The sequence below is a fragment of the Salvelinus alpinus genome, chromosome 21 (genome assembly GCF_045679555.1).
Source record: "Salvelinus alpinus chromosome 21, SLU_Salpinus.1, whole genome shotgun sequence".
In the NCBI taxonomy this organism is placed as follows: Eukaryota; Metazoa; Chordata; class Actinopteri; order Salmoniformes; family Salmonidae; genus Salvelinus; species Salvelinus alpinus.
The window spans coordinates 994597-1011758 of record NC_092106.1 but is presented as its reverse complement, the minus strand read 5'-3'; the positions used below and the strand labels follow the sequence as shown (position 1 = coordinate 1011758).

Genomic DNA, 17162 nt, shown 5'->3' with positions numbered 1-17162 from the left:
TTGGTTCTAACCACCTTGTCTTTGTGAGACTCAGAGTAGGTGAACGGATGATCTCTGCATGTGTAGTTCCCACCGTGAAGCATGGAGGAGGTGTGATGGTGCTTTGCTGGTGACACTGTCAGTGATTTATTTAGAAATCAAGGCACACTTAACCAGCATGGCTACCACAGCATTCTGCAGCGATACGCCATCCCATCTGGTTTGCGCTTTTTATTTATATTTTTTAATTGAACCTTTATTTAACTAGGCAAGTCAGTTAAGAACAAATTCTTATTTACAATGACAGTCTAGAAACAGTGAACTGCCGCCTTGTTCAGGGGCAGAACAACAAATCTTTACCTTGTCAGCTCGGGGATTTGATCTAGCAACCTTTCGGTTACTGGCCCAACACTCTAACCACTAGGCTACCTGCCGCGCTTAGTGGGACCATGAGAAGTAAGATTCTCTGGTCTGATGAAACCAAGATTGAACTCTTTGGCCTGAATGCCAAGCGTCACGTATGGAGGAAACCTGGCACTATCCCTTCGGTGAAGCATGTTGGTGGCAGTATCATGCTGTGGGGATATTTTTCAGCGGCAAGGACTGGGAGACTAGTCAGGATCAAAGGAAAGATGAACGGAGCAATGTACTGAGAGAACCTGCTCCAGAGCACTTAGCCCCTCAGACTGGGGCGATGGTTCATCTTCCAACAGGAACACGACCCTAAGCACACAGCCAAGACCACGCAGGAGTGGCTTCGGGACAAGTCTTGAAACTGATTGAACAACTCTGGAGAGACCTGAAAATAGCTGTGCAGCAACCTGACAGAGCTTGAGAGGATCTGCAGGGAAGAATGGGAGAAACTCCCCAAATACAGGTGTGTCAAGCATGTAGCGTCATACCCAAGAAGACTTGAGGCTGTAATCGCTTCCAAAGGTGCTTCAACAAAGTACAGAGTAAGGGGTCTCTACTTATGTAAATGTTATATTTCAGTTTGTTAGTTTTAATATATTTGCAAAAATTGCTAAAAACCTATTTTTACTTTGTCATTATGGGGTATTGTGTGTAGATTGATGAGAAAAATTCTAAAATGGATTAAATTAGTTTAAGGCTGTAACGTAATAAAATGTGGGAAAAGTCAAGGGGTCTGAATACTTTCCGAATGCACTGTATAATAGCCCTACAGTTGGCTATGCATAGCCGAATCACGGATACCATCCAATAATGTATTTAAGAGTCTTGCCCCCCAGGCCTGCATCTTTTGTGGCGTGCTGTCGGGACCACCTTTGGACTAGTATAAATCGCTAATTGGGCCATGGGGTGGTGACATTCCAATGAATTGGGTCCAGGGCTGTTGGAGCCGAATATGTTATATTTATACACAGCTTAAAACAACACATTCTTTCTGATCGTCTTAAGCATACACAGTCTCCTCTCGCTACAGCTCATCTCAAGAGTAATTATTATGTATATTATAATAAAATGACATATTTGTAGGGTGTTGATGCATTTTTCGTTAAGGCAAATCAGGTCTTTGATTCTAACTCTCCGCCAATGCGGCCGGGTAATCCATCAATGCCGCCTTGCGCCGGATATGTGCATTAGCCGTTGCCTGTATCTCTGCCCTCTGAGAATGTTTCTCTTTCGCTGGTCTGCCTTCAATGACTCGATCTCAGTCTTCAAAGTTTTAGTCTTGATGGGGGTCACCTTGGGGTCATGATAGGGGCTGCACCAAATGATTGATGTATTATAATAATTGATTACGCTTATGTTGTATTAATAGAAGGGGAAGGGCTACAAGACCCCTCCCCCACTACATTTATAGGTTCCTGGACCACAGATTAGCATTATATGCATTATAAGGTTTAAATACTGTTCCACAGTTCTTTTCTAGTCTCTGCCTCTTATAAGAAACGGTCTGAGAGATGTGTGAGTTATTGCAGTCAAAACAGGGTGTCTGTGAGAAAGCGCCTCAAGGCTAAAAGAGATTCATAGACACAGAACCCTGCAGGGGAGTGAAAGAGATAAAAGACAAGTCAGACATACAACTGTAAGCCACACAGGAGTGGAAAATTACTGCTGAGCCCTGAGAAAACACTGGACTATTGTTCTCTCCTGCAAATTTGTATAACTGTATATGCATGGGCTTGGTTTCATGAGTAGAAGGTGTTGACGTAGGCAGTTACATCACTAGGGGTTGACTGCAAGCATATTAAAGCAAATTGGACCTTTCCTATTTTGCAGAATTTACTCGGAAACATGCATGCTATGTTCCCGTTGTCAACTTCAGTCTGCAATTGCATTAATAAGGTTTGATTGATTTACCTAAAGATATTGTCTGATTGCTGATTTCACCAGTAAGCAAATGATTGACAAGGAACAAGAAACTTACCCCAACAGTCTGATCCATGTGGACCTTTATCAAATGACTGAAATGGTACTGCCCTGAGTCCCCAATCTTTGCTGTACTAAAGACTTTAAAACCTTTTTTCTATCTGGGATTGATTATAATTTCTTTGCCTTCCTTTTCACCTTCTTACTTCAATATAATCAAATTGTATTTGTCACATGCGCCGAATACAACAGGTGTAGGAACTTACCGTGAAATGTTTTGAGCCCTTAACCAACAATGCAGTTAAGAAAAGACTTAAGAAAATATTAACTTAAAAAAAAACGTTAGTTTATTTAGTAACACAATAAAATAACAATAACAAGGCTATATACAGGGGGTAAGAGTGAGTGCGCGTGTAGAGGGTGCTATCCACCACAGTGTGGGACAGTTCCTTGTGCAAAACTGAAGATAATATAAGGCCAGCTATTGTGAAAGAATACTTGAAAGATCTTGTTGATTTCTTCTATATCTTCAGAGGCCAAACTCACCTTAGAAACAAGCAAACAGCCTACTCTTCACCTGGTAATTGTGTGGTTCCAAAGGATATAAAGTGTCACCCACAGCTAGATTTGCGATGTCCGAGAGGAGAAGCCAACTGACTAGGCACGGTGGATGACATCCTTTTCCCGCACAGCAATTTTAAGAAATACAAGTGATGGACTGTTTTGAAGTTATTGGTTTTAGTAGCTTTATTTGTTGTCTAATTCAGGCTTTCGGTCATAGACCATACTCAGGCCTTATTGGCCAACAGTTTAAATAGCTGCAGCTGGTAAACATTTGATTAGGCCTATACTAAATACAATGTAGGATTTTTTTGCAGCATTCATTTGATTCTGGAATTGTTCATTTATGTTTAAATTAAATTACTTAAGTTTCAATTAAACTATTTTATTATTATTACATTTGTACTATTTTACTATTATCTAAACCAGTGGTTCCCAACCGGGGTACTAGGACCCCTGGGGGTACTAGGCCTATCCACAAGGGGTACTTGAGAAGACTATGAACCATAGGCTTACTGGTCAAATACACATAAGGGGGTACTTCAGGGGTTCTCAGAGCAGAGACAAATTCAGTTGTTGGTACAGTAAACGAAAAAGGTTGGGATCCAGTGACCTAAAAAATATTGAATGTAAATGTATTGTTTTGTTAATGTCGACTATAGGCTTTCGTTAGAAACATCTGACAAACCTAACTTCCTGCCTGGCTGTTCCATCTATGCTCCATCCGCTCAAGATACTACCTTCCGAACTGCCTATTATCTAAATTTGATTTGTAAAATGTTTTGTTAAATTTAGTTTTTAAAGCAACTTTGAGATTCTACTTGTAATTAAAAGCACTATATAAAACAAATCTATTATCATAATAAATATTATTATTATTAGTATTATTATTATGTTCAGTTTCTTCTTCACATTAGCAAAGAACAACTCTGTGTTTCAGAAAGTCACTTTATATAGACTAGGGGATGTCACTCTTTCCACACTGTGGTACAGACACCCTGGTTTGAATCCAGGCTTTATCACAACTGGTCGTGATTTGGAGTCCCAGAGGGCGGCGCACAATTGGCCCAGGATCGTCCGAGTTTGGCTGATGTAGGCCATCATTGTAAATAAGAATTTGTTCTGACTTGCCTAGTTAAATAAAAGTTCAATATACAGTGAGGGAAAAAAGTATTTGATCCCCTGCTGATTTTGTACGTTTGCCCACTGACAAAGAAATGATCAGTCTATAATTTTAATGGTAGGTTTATTTGAACAGTGAGAGACAGAATATCAACAAAAAAATCCAGAAAAACGCATGTCAAAAATGTTATGAATTGATTTGCATTTTAATGAGGGAAATAAGTATTTGACCCCTCTGCAAAACATGACTTAGTACTTGGTGGCAAAACCCTTGTTGGCAATCACAGAGGTCAGACGTTTCTTGTAGTTGGCCACCAGGTTTGCACACATCTCAGGAGGGATTTTGTCCCACTCCTCTTTGCAGATCTTCTTCAAGTCATTAAGGTTTCGAGGCTGACGTTTGGCAACTCGAACCTTCAGCTCCCTCCACAGATTTTCTATGGGATTAAGGTCTGGAGACTGGCTAGGCCACTCCAGGACCTTAATGTGCTTCTTCTTGAGCCACTCCTTTGTTGCCTTGGCCGTGTGTTTTGGGTCATTGTCATGCTGGAATACCTATCCACGACCCATTTTCAATACCCTGGCTGAGGGAAGGAGGTTTTCACCCAAGATTTGACGGTACATGGCTCCGTCCATCGTCCCTTTGATGCGGTGAAGTTGTCCTGTCCCTTTAGCAGAAAAACACCCCCAAAGCATAATGTTTCCACCTCCATGTTTGACGGTGGGGATGGTTTCTTGGGGTCATAGGCAGCATTCCTCCTCCTCCAAACACGGCAAGTTGGGTTGATGCCAAAGAACTCCATTTTGGTCTCATCTGACCACAACACGTTCACCCAGTTGTCCTCTGAATCATTCAGATGTTCATTGGCAAACTTCAGACGGGCATGTATATGTGCTTTCTTGAGCAGGGGGACCTTGCGGGCGCTGCAGGATTTCAGTCCTTCACGGCATAGTGTGTTACCAATTGTTTTCTTGATGACTATGGTCCCAGCTGCCTTGAGATCATTGACAAGATCCTCCTGTGTAGTTCTGGGCTGATTCCTCACCGTTCTCATGATCATTGCAACTCCACGAGGTGAGATCTTGCATGGAGCCCCAGGCTGAGGGAGATTGACAGTTCTTTTGTGTTTCTTCCATTTGCGAATAATCATAGAAACTGTTGTCACCTTCTCACCAAGCTGCTTGGCGATGGTCTTGTAGCCAATTCCAGCCTTGTGTAGGTCTACAATCTTGTCCCTGACATCCTTGGAGAGCTCTTTGGTCTTGGCCATGGTGGAGAGTTTGGAATCTGATTGATTGATTGCTTCTGTGGACAGGTATCTTTTATACAGGTAAGAAACTGAGATTAGGAGCACTCCCTTTAAGAGTGTGCTCCTAATCTCCGTTCGTTACCTGTATGAAAGACACCTGGGAGCCAGAAATCTTTTTTGATTGAGAAGGGGTCAAATACTTATTTCCCTCATTAAAATGCAAATCAATTTATAAAATTTTTGACATGCATTTTTCTGGATATTTTTGTTGTTATTCTGTCTCTCACTGTTCAAATAAACCTACCATTAAAATTATAGACTGATAATTTCTTTGTCAGTGGGCAAACGTACAAAATCAGCAGGGGATCAAATACTTTTTTCCCTCACTGTATATATATATATATAAAATTAAACCCAGTTTGTTATTTTAGAATTCATTCTTTTGGTTTTACGAAGGGAGAGAAACCAAAAGCATAATCAGCATTCTAACTTCCCCTTGCTTTAGTCTGGCACAATGACGGAATACTGTCATTTACCGCAACCTGCCACCATCGACCACAAACACACTACAGCATAAGCTCCAAACTTTTTGTTAAGGAATCACTGGATCGCGTAATCAAACTGCTCAAAACAAATAACTACTGATCCAAAATCATGTAGTGCTTGGTTAACGTACTGTATATACAATGAGTATAGAAAACATTAAGAATCCCTGCTCTTTCCACGACAAACAGACCAGGTGAATCCAGGTGAAAGCTATGATTACTTATTGATATCACTTGTTAAATCCACTTCAAATCAGTGTAGCTGAAGGGGAAGAGACGTGTTAAAAGAAGGATTTTTAATCCTTGAGACAATTGAGACATGGATTTGTCTGAATGGGCCAGACAAAATATTGAAGTGCCTTTGAACGGGGTATGGTAGTAAGGAAATGTTCCCTCTAAACCACGAGCGGGCGAGCAGTAGCCCGAGACTGCCGCGCAGAACAAATATCAGCCCACAGAGAGAAGCACAAGATTAAACTTCACTCAACTTTCTAGAGCAGTGGTTAGCAACCGGTTGATCGTGATGGACTGGTTGATCTCCGAGGCATTCCTAGTCGATCAGCAAACATTTTCTGTTCAAACAAACATGATAACGCCTTGTGTTTTCTTTTTATTCGTCTCGGGGCTGTTGTCGGTAGGTGCATCCGATTCAGCTGCCCTGTGCGCCGGGTGTTTGAAGGTACAAACTCTGCCTTCCCGGCTGGGCTCGGAGAGCAAATAAAGTGCACTATAGGCCTACCGCTGGCCAATCGGATGGCTCAGATTACCGTGTCTGCAGGAATGAAAGAAAGCTACAGCAAAGTTCTTGTCTAATGATGTTCTGTATTATGTTTTGTGTGGACCCCAGGAAGAGTAGCTGCTGCTTTAGCAACAGCTAATGGGGATCCTAATAAAATACCAAATACCAAAGTTGATATTGGGATATTTCAAAACGTGGTAAATAATGGTATTTCACGGAAAACTTCAGATTTTGCACGAATGACTTATGGGTGAAAGATGTGTGAAACCCCAATGAATGCACAATCAAAAGGTTCTACCCATAAAGATAGGGGACATTACAAGTGTTATCAGTTTAGAGATTGGTAAACAGAAAATATACCACTTACAACTGAAAGATGCGCCATTTAGGTGATAAAAAAAAAGAAGACAAGAAATCATATCAAAAGTGATGTGGATATTGCTTTTTAACAGATACTTAGATTGAATATGTATACACATTGAAAGTGATTTGGTGTAGTGAAAAAGTGCCTTTGTAAATTTGTTTGTTGTACTCAGTAAATTGAAAACGTGCTTAGTCTGTTTAGATTTTTGTCCTTAATTGCACCAAAGTGATTGAAAAGAACTGTAACACTATGCACGTGTGACAAGCAGAGCAGAATAGCACAACTAACGGTTGCTTGTCAGATAAGCATCAGCCAAGTGACTCCAAAAGGTGTCTTAGCTTTCATGGTGTATTATGACGCATGAAAACTTGGACAGACGGCCACCTCTTCTGTCCATTGAGCCAATGCTGCTGACCTGTTTCAAGGGAATTTATGTCTCTAGCAGACAACTCTGTCTGGATGCCTCACCTAAGCAATGTTGTGGGTGGTGCGGCAGGTTAACCTATGACACAGGCTGTGTCCCAAATTGCTGTATATAGTGCACTACTGTTGGGCCCTGGTCCCGAAAGGGAATAGGGTGCCATTTGCGACAGCCTGCGTCACAGGAATAGGGTGCCAGGGCCCATTTGGGATGCAGACACAGTCCTCTGTATATTAACAGAGTCTGCAATGTGTGTGTGTGTGTGTTACCTGTGCGATACGGTGGTGCTGCAGGTTGATGACTCTGGACACAGCCATTTGAATGCTGCCAAACACCGCCACCACCTCCAGGATCTTATCGTCAAAGGATGGCGCCGTGAACGTCTGCAGGGAAGAGGACATGTCATTTTTTAATACACTGAGTGTACAAAACATTTGGAACACCTTCCTGTACACACAGAGCTAACATTAATAATATACAGTACATGTCAATCTCTCCTGGCTCAAAGTAGAGGAAAGATTGACTTCACCACTACTTGTATTTGTGAGAGGTATTGACATGTTGAATGCACCGAGCTGTCTGCTTAAACTCCTAGCACAAAGCTCGGACACCCATGCATACCCCACAAGACATGCCACCAGAGGTCTCTTCACAGACTCCAAGTCCAGAACAGACTATGGGAGGCGCACAGTACTACATAGAGCCATGACTACATGGAATTCTATTCCACATCAAGTGGAAAAGAAACTCATGCAGGCAGTGAAATCAGATTTACAAAACAGATTTTAAAAAATACACATTATAGAACAGTGGGGATTTTGAAGAGAAACACACACACAGTTCATGTCAGTTCATAATGGTTCTAAAATTGTATAACTGGCTTAATTTTGCTGGACCCCAGGAAGAGCTGCCTTGGCAGCAGCTAATGGGGATCCATACACAATGGCATACATACACAATCCATGTCTCAATTGTCTCAAGGCTTAAAAATCCTTCTTTATCATGTCTCCTCTATTTAACAGTTGACATCAAAAAGGGAGCATAGCTTTCTCCTGGATTCACATGGTCAGTCTGTTAGGTGTTTCCTAATGTTTTGTACACTAATTGTATATCTCACGTGGTTAGCCACACATGAGCACAACAACGCTGACTGGGGTGATTGATGTGATGTGGGTTAGATTTGTGCTGGGGATATTCTGGTTATGTCGAGGGAAGGGGTTATAAATATTATTTTTTGATAAAAAAAAAAAAAATTGTATTATTAGTAGTATAAAAACACATGGAATTTACATAGCACTTTTCAAAGACCCAAAGATACTTAAAACATTAAACAAAAATGTGGAGGAAACGTGTGAGTACTGTTACAATGTCATGTAATCTTTATGACCTTGTATTATTGTGTTATAAAAAAGATCCAGCTGCCTATGGAGTCATAATGTAGTTACGAAACAACAACACAAAGAGAGGGTTTTGATGACACTTACATCATCCTCTTTAGTCCCGCCCCAGAAGTTGGTGCCGCCTGCATAGCTGGGGATGTTCAGGACAGCTATGCCCTGCAGGCTGGGGAGGGGGATAGGCCTCCCGTCACACTAAACACACACACACACACACACATGATCATACTGTGACAGAAAAAAACTTTCTGCATATGCTCTGTTACAAACACCCACAATCACAATAACAACACCAGACATTAATCGAAAAGTCCAAAAATGGAGGTGTCAATAACAGATTGCCCTTTAAGGTTAGGGTCAGGGTTCGAGGGATGACAGTCAAGTCTCTTTAGGGTATGGCACACTGAGGCGCATCACACAGATAAAATAGTATTTGACGTACATCATTGTCCGTTTTCGTCTGTCGAAAGTACAACTCATCCCTGCTTTTTTCCCGGACGAGTTGCATACGTACAAATGTGGATATATTGTCTTTGTTGGACAAGTTTTTTTGTTGAACAATTTCAACTAATCTCTGTTGTCATTCATCCAGCAACAGATGACACCCATTGAAAAACCATTGGCTCCACCCGGAGCCAATGGTCAGACAAAATCTCAATGTGGACGTACCCTTAGTTGCACTCACTTGGTTATCATTGTTTTCTTACCTCCAGCAGTACCTTCTGCTCTAGGTTCTTGTAGGTGCGATGCAGCAGCTCTTTGGTACCCAGCACCCCGTACCACATCATGTTCTTGGTGCGACTCCTGAACACAGACCGACCCACAGCTTACCACAGTGGCCGAGCACACACACACACACACACACACACACACACACACACACACACACACACACACACACACACACACACACACACACACACACACACACACACACACACACACACACACACACACACACACACACCCACCCACCCACCCACACACACAGTATACATAGAACCAAAACAAATATTAGGATCTTTGTGGAGAGCAGCAGCACAGAAATGGAAGACATTGCTATTCTAAAGGATAAAACACACCGTGAGGATGAACAGTTTAAAGCAGCAGGTGAAAGCGGCCAAGCACTGCTTTTAGCCGTAGGTCTTTGCGGTGTGTCTGAGCTACAAACAGTTTCTCCAGGATTTTGTGATTTTGTTGTTGTTGATATTTGCAGTCAAAAACGCTTGATTTTGCTGCGGCAATACAGACATTTTGCATAGCAATTTGCGAAGATTTTTGTCCAAATTCTCACGAAAATGCACTGACGTGGGACAAATTTACTACAATTCTGCACATTTTGCTTTGGCTAAAGCTATGATCTTATGTTCAAACATTAAAAGAAATTCAAAGTGGGCCCCAACTGGTATGCCCTTCTTGCCCGGTCGGAATTCATTGTTTTTTTTAAATTTTCGATTCTTACTGACTGTTTAGGTTTTACTTTGGTGATTGTTTTTTCCATAATATTTCCTGCATTCTTTCTGTGTTGTTTCAGTCATTTAAGTTTACACTGAAAGTGTTTGTCCAATCCCCAAAATGTATTTCTAAATTGTTTGGTCTGTTTTACACAGTTTTATCAAGGACCCAGACTAGACCCCTTGAGACCCAGACCCAAACTATCAAAACCCAGACCCTGTGTACTGAGTCCATGACCAGACCAACACTGTATTTATGTGGCCTCAAGACAAAGACCACGAGATCAAGACTACATCTCTGCTTACCACCCGATCCGGGGCTGGGTCTATCTGGTTTAGTTAGCCTCGTTCCTCAGTTACCTGCACTTCTCGGGATGCTCGTCCCGCTTATTGTTGAAGTCCAGTGAGATCTTAGCATCCAGGCCGATCCCAAAGTAGTTGTTCATCACACATTTCTCAGTGTAGCAGTCACTGAAACCAAACACAGTACAAGGTCACTCACGACTCTGGAGCAAGAGGTAGATGATGATGGGCTTAAAGGGATAGTTCACTTCAAAAGCATGGGGAATGCAGGGACATGGAAAGAGGAAGACAGAGTTCTTTCCCATGCTTTTTAATACACCACTTGCTGGTGTTCAATCCGTTTCCACTAGCATTTCTCCAAGCTCCAAAGACGCTGGCCAGGAGATTCTGGACGTTGTTTAATAACCAGCTAACAAACCTACAAATGGTTTGGATGAAATGACAACACCAAAGGTAAGTTGAAAACTAACCCTTTATGCGAAGGAGGAGAGAGACTGAAACGTGGACACTCACAAGGTCTCTGGGTCACAGCTGAAGGAGTCAGCGTTGACCAGCAGTTTGCTGATGACCGAACTGCTGGAGAGGGAGCCAGAGATACCAGCCCTGAGACCTGAACAAACACATAAACACACTTAACACATACTGAACACTGACTGACAATTGAGCACAGAGAGAGCAAAATTATATCACAGGAAAATAAAGTGTAATAGTGATTTTTCGGTTTTTAAACAACTAATTGTCCAATGTCAGTTCAATTATTTGAATTCCATTTCATTCAGGGTTTTTCTGTGAGCTCAATGCGCTGCAGTTTCTCTAGAGATTAATCAGATCAAGCCAAACTGTGCGATGTAATAGGGAGTTGTAGTTTCCAACAGGCCAATGTTCTACATAATTAAAGTTTTCTGCGCTAAACTAACTACAATGACCATAATCCATTGCGTGGCTACTTTTCCGGTCTGTGTTTCTTTTACGCCTGCAACGTAAAGGACAGAAGAATGCGGATCATGAGGGGATACATAGAGAGCAGTTTCTTCGTGAGGTATCTCTACCTGAAAATACATGATCTAAGTAATTGATAGTTGGTATTCAGCAGTCATAAAAGTATGGCTTATTTACTTTGAAGAACTACCAAAATAGTGATTTTGTCAGACAGCAGCTCTGTAGAGGAGATGATGACTTGGAATGAAATCATCATCAAATAAAACAAATGTAATATACACAACAACTGAAATATTTTATTAATGTAAAGTTATTATTAAGTGATAATCAGTAATGGGCAGTCACTACCATCCTGGGACTTTTATTAATTGTTTTATTCTGTGTTTTTACAGCATTTAACCCACATAATGCATTTTTTTTTTTTTTTAAGTATTGAAACCGTAACAGAACCGACCTCAAAAAGCACTACGGTGTACATAGGTGTCCAAGGGGGTAGGCGTCGATTTGGGATTGGGGAACTGAGGGCCCTCGGTACAGAGCTGGTGAGAACTTGTGCCCTTACTTGGGTAGAGGATCTTGGTGTTGAGCATTGGCATGCTCTCTCGACTTCCTGTCTGGGCAGGAAGTAACGCAGAGCTGCCCAGTGACAGGCTTCCTTTGTTGATGAGCTTTTCACAAGGAGTCTTGGACACTATGGGATCAAACAGAGACACAGAAAGACATGAGACACTGGGATGATGATTAAAGGCCCACTCCTTAATTTAAAAAACAACACACATTTAGAAGAGATAATCTTCAAGAATAAATGGGCACGCATCATTAATTAAAATGATCAATTTCGTCTGGGCCGTGTTCATTAGGGCATGCAACGAAAAACACTTTAAAAAGGTAGTCCTTCCCTGGTACGGTCTTGTTTTCTTATATTTGGTCCCAAATGAACACGACCAGGTTAGGAGACTCAGGGTTCAATGACTGACCTCTGCGGACTGGATGGCTCCTGGTGCTGTTACAGGCGTTCCCACTGTGGGACGACTGCAAAAACAGCTTGACTTGCTCTTCCTCCTCCTCCTCCTCTACCCCCAGAGCAAACACCTCCTGAGTCTGGGCATTCTGCTCGTCCACCGCTGATAGAAGAATAGAGAAGAAAACCGTTCAGCAACAAGAGTAGGTACAGTGCCTTCGGGATGTATTCAGACCCCTAGACTTTTTTCACATTTTGTTACATTTCAGCCTTATCCTAAAATGGATTGAAAAAATAAAAATCCTCAGCAATCTAGACACAATACCCCATAATGACAAAGCAGAAGCAGATTGTTATAACAAAACTTAAAAAAAAACAGAAATACCATATTTACACAAGTTTTCGAAAGACAAGGGGTCTGAATACTTTCCGAAGGCAGTGTATTTTGAAAAAGTACAGGAGAGTTTAAACCACTCTTTTTATTTATTTTTTATTTAACTAGGCAAGTCAGTTAAGAACCAATTCTTATTCTTATTTGGATGAGTGTAGATAGCAACTATATTATCTCAGGGTTCGCGTACGTCTATTCCATTTCACTTCACTCAGTTCAAGAAGTAAACTGAAATTCCTATTCCAATAACTATAATACGGGCGGCAAGTCTGATCTGAGTCATCGCTACAGGGAGTCCTGCTCTACTGTTGCAATGCTCATGGCTTTGATGTTTTTGGCTGTCCTCTGTCTTTATGTAACATGTGAAACCTCAAGTATGCCAAGTAGCTCAGTGTAGCCTACTATGTTTTAATGTTTGTTCATTTTTTAACCACATCAGACAAAAAATTTGCTTACAGGAAAAATAACCTTACTGTAATTCTAATTCCAATTTTCATAATTGCTTTTCATGGAGGTCTGAATTGGAATTGGAAATTCAGTTTACTTTCTGAATTGACCCCAACTATGAACTATAAAACAGAAATAGCAGTAGGAATTGTAACATCTTACCTTTCTCAGTGTGCTCGATTATCTGCCTGATGGCTTTCTTCAGGCTGTTGGCTCTCAGCATCAGCTGTTCCCTGGGTTTAAAGATGGCCGTCAGGGGCCTGGGGGAGCACGGGGGGGCGGCGGGCGATGGCACCAGAACCCCCTCGCCCTCCTCCTGCTCCTCAGCGATGGTAGGAGGAGGGGCAGGCATCGTAGTAGACACCTGTGCCTCCTCGTTGAGAGTCTTCAGCAGCGAGTCCAGCTTCTCCTTCAGAACTCCACACTGCAACCAACCGACCAATCAACACAGATCTGATTCACTGCATTAGTACAAACATGGCTGGAGGGAGTTTCCACCATATTTCCTATCCCAATCATTTACATAAAATCACTGAAGGGATGTGAACAACTGCACACTTTGGGAGAAAGATGAGATAACTGGGACAAAGCAATGGTTCCTTGCAGCTTACCTTCTCGGCCATAGCCTCTGACTCCTCGGAGCGCTCCTTGTTCTTCTCGTAGGCCTTCCCCACTCGAGCCACAAAGTCTTTCACTGTCTCACACAGTACCCTATGAACATGCACAACACACACAGTCAGGGCAACGGAAATCTACACCTAACAATGCTCGGGATAGTGAAGCTGGACATAAGAAACTGTATGGACATAGCAGGTGGGCAGACTGATTGAAGTTACAGACATACTTAGCCGAGGAGATGACCACTGAGTGCTGATCTGAAGACAGGATCATGGACAAGTGGGCCGCCACAGAGTCCTCGTAGGTCAGAATCTGTTGCACCTGTGGCAGGAAACAATCAAGGTCGAAAAAATGCTATTCTCGAGGAAATGTGCCTTGAACTGCACAGCCTCACCACATTCAGGGCATTCGGAAAATATTCAGACTCCTTCCCCTTTTCCACGTTTTTTTACGTTACAGCCTTATTCTAAAATGTATTTATTAAAACATGTTCCTCATCAATCCACACACACAATACCCCACAATGACAAAGCGAAAACAGGTTTTTAGAAACTTTTGGAAATGTATATAAAAAGAAGAAGAAAAGAAATACCTTATTTATATTAGTATTCAGACCCTTTGCTATGAGACTCAAAATTGAGCTCAGCTGCATCCTGTTTCCATTGATCATCCTTGAGATGTTTCTAAGACTTGGTTGGTGTCCACCTGTGGTAAATTCAATTGATTGGACACGATATGGAAAGGCACACACCTGTCTATATAAGGTCCAACAGTTGGCAGTTCATGTCAGAGCAAAAACCAAGCCAGGAGGTTGAAGAAATTGTCCGTAGAGCTCAGAGACAGGATTGTGTCGAGGCACAGATCTGGGGAAGGGTACTAAATTATTTCTGCAGCACTGAAGGTCCCCAAGAACACAGTGGCCTCCATCATTCTTAAATGGAAGAACTTTGGAACCACCAAGACTACCTAGAGCTGGCCGGCCGGCCAAACTGAGCAACCAGGGGAGAAGGGCCTTGGTCAGGGAGGTGACCAAGAACCGAATGGTCACTCTGACAGAGCTCCAGAGTTCCTCTGTGGAGATGGGAGAACCTTCCAGAAGGACAACCATCTCTGCAGCACTCCACCAATCAGGTCTTTATGGTAGAGTGGCCAGACAGAAGCCACTCCTCAGTGAAATGAAAATTGCAATTGGCTCAGAACAGGGCAACACGGCTGGCCCTTGGATGTACACAGAAAGCAAACATTAATAATATGCATGTCAATCTCTACTTCATCACTACTTGTATTTGTGAGAGGTATTGACATGTAGAAAGCACCAAGCTGCCTGTTTAAACTACTAGCACACAGCTCAGACACCTATGCATACCCCACAAGACATCTCCTCACAATCCCCAAGTCCAGAACAGACTATGAGAGGCGCACAGTACTACATAGAGCCATGACTACATGAAACTCTATTCCACATCAGGTAACTGATGCAAGCAGTAAAATTCTATTTAAAAAACAGATAAAAATACACCTTATGGAACAGCGGGGACTGAAGAGACACAAACATAGGCACAGACACATGCATAGACACACATGATAACATATGCACTATACACACACTTACACATGGATTTGTAAATATGTTGTAGATATGTGGTAGTGGAGTATGGGGCTGAGGGCACACACTTAGTGTGTTGTGAATTCTGTAATGAATGTATTGTAATGTTTTTAAAATTGTATAACTGCTTTAATTTTGCTGGACCCCTGGAAGAGTAGCTGCTGCGAAGGCAGCAGCTAATGGGGATCCATAATAAATACAAATACAAAAAGGCACATGAAAGCCCCGCTTGGAGTTTGCCAAAAGCCACCTAAAGAACTTTCAGATCCTGAGAAACAAGATTCTCTGGTCTGATGAAACCAAGACTGAACTCTTCGGCCAGAATGCAAAGCGTCACGTCTGGAGGAAACCTGGCACCATCCCTACGGTGAAGCATGGTGGTGGCAGCATCATGTGGTGGGGATGTTTTTCAGCCGCAGGGACTGGGAGACTAGTCAGGATGGAGGGGAAAATGAACGGAGCAAAGTACCGAGAGATCCTTGATGAAAACCTGCTCCAAAGCGCTCAGGACCTCAGACTGTGGCGAAGGTTGACCATCCAACAGGACAACGACACTAAGCACACAGCCAAGACAATGCAGGAGTAGCTTCGGGACTGTCCTTGTCCTTGATTGGCCCAGCCAGAGCCCGAACTTAAACCCGATCGTACATCTCTGGAAATAGCTGTGCAGCAACGCTCCCCATCCAACCTGACAGAGCTTGAGAGGATCTGCAGAGAAGAATGGGAGAAACTCCCCAAATACAGGTGTGCCAAGCTTGTAGCGTCATACTCAAGAAAACTCAAGGCTGTAATCACTGCCAAAAGGTGCTTCAACAAAGTACTGAGTAAAGGTTCTGAATTATTATGTAAATCTGATAGTTTTTTAAATTTTAATACATTTCTAAACATTTCTAAAAACCTGTTTTTGCTTTGTCAATATGGTGTATTGTGTATAGATTGATGAGGGAAAAAACGATTTAATACATTTTAGAATAAGGCTGTAACATAACAAAATGTGGAAAAAGTCAAGGGGTCTGAATACTTCCAGAATGCACTGTATAGTGTATTATAAATATTAGGGCTGACCCCATGGCACACCAGTATCACCAGTGGTACATTTACCGTTAATTCCCATAATTTCTAATCTACAATGTTTGTTTGGTTACCATAATTTCCATTAATGCATTCAATGTATTATTATTACAGTATTTTACTGTTGTCGTTGTCGGAGGGACACGTTGTTTACAGAGCACACAACCTGTGCTACACTTGTGAGAAACACGTTTGGTTTATTTCTTTTAATTTAAGAGTTGTTCATTTATTAATTGTGTTTTTTGTTTCTGATTGATTATTTTCCCTTACGCAAATACTGTAAATAGCCTACAACTGTATCTGTCTGGAGCTCAGGGTGTGAGAAACTCTGAGGGTCCAGGATATATACAATGTTGCAAGTTTATTAGTACAAACTTTCTGGTTGGACCAAGTTGACCGTTTCAAGTTCCTTGCAGACAGGCCATGCGTAGCCAATACGATTTATTTTTATCGGGATATTTTCTACCTGCAGGCTTTGTTTTGTTTTATTTTGTTGGCTTTACGTAGGCAATTTTTTACATAGTTGGCAATGGCAATATAAGTTACTTTAAGATTTGAATAATTATAATTTAGATATCATTTTTATTAACCACATGACGATATTGCCACTCCTATTTGCCATATCTTCAATTTCAGCCTACTAGAAAGTGTGTGCCGTCA

General features: G+C 41.8%; 1 protein-coding gene across 3 annotated transcripts in view; it reads right to left on the bottom strand.

Annotated features, from left to right (window-relative positions):
• LOC139547538 (diacylglycerol kinase delta-like) overlaps positions 1–17162 on the bottom strand; it is a 61944-nt gene that overhangs the window by 22791 nt on the left and 21991 nt on the right. For all 3 annotated transcript variants that reach the window (XM_071356417.1, XM_071356418.1, XM_071356419.1), the window contains 10 exons: positions 14052–14146; positions 13819–13918; positions 13370–13631; positions 12386–12532; positions 11971–12099; positions 10983–11079; positions 10527–10637; positions 9420–9516; positions 8800–8907; positions 7585–7698 (listed from right to left, as the gene is read on the bottom strand). In XM_071356417.1, coding sequence (XP_071212518.1) covers positions 7585–7698; positions 8800–8907; positions 9420–9516; positions 10527–10637; positions 10983–11079; positions 11971–12099; positions 12386–12532; positions 13370–13631; positions 13819–13918; positions 14052–14146 — 1260 coding nt within the window. The remainder of the gene's footprint in view (positions 1–7584; positions 7699–8799; positions 8908–9419; positions 9517–10526; positions 10638–10982; positions 11080–11970; positions 12100–12385; positions 12533–13369; positions 13632–13818; positions 13919–14051; positions 14147–17162) is intronic.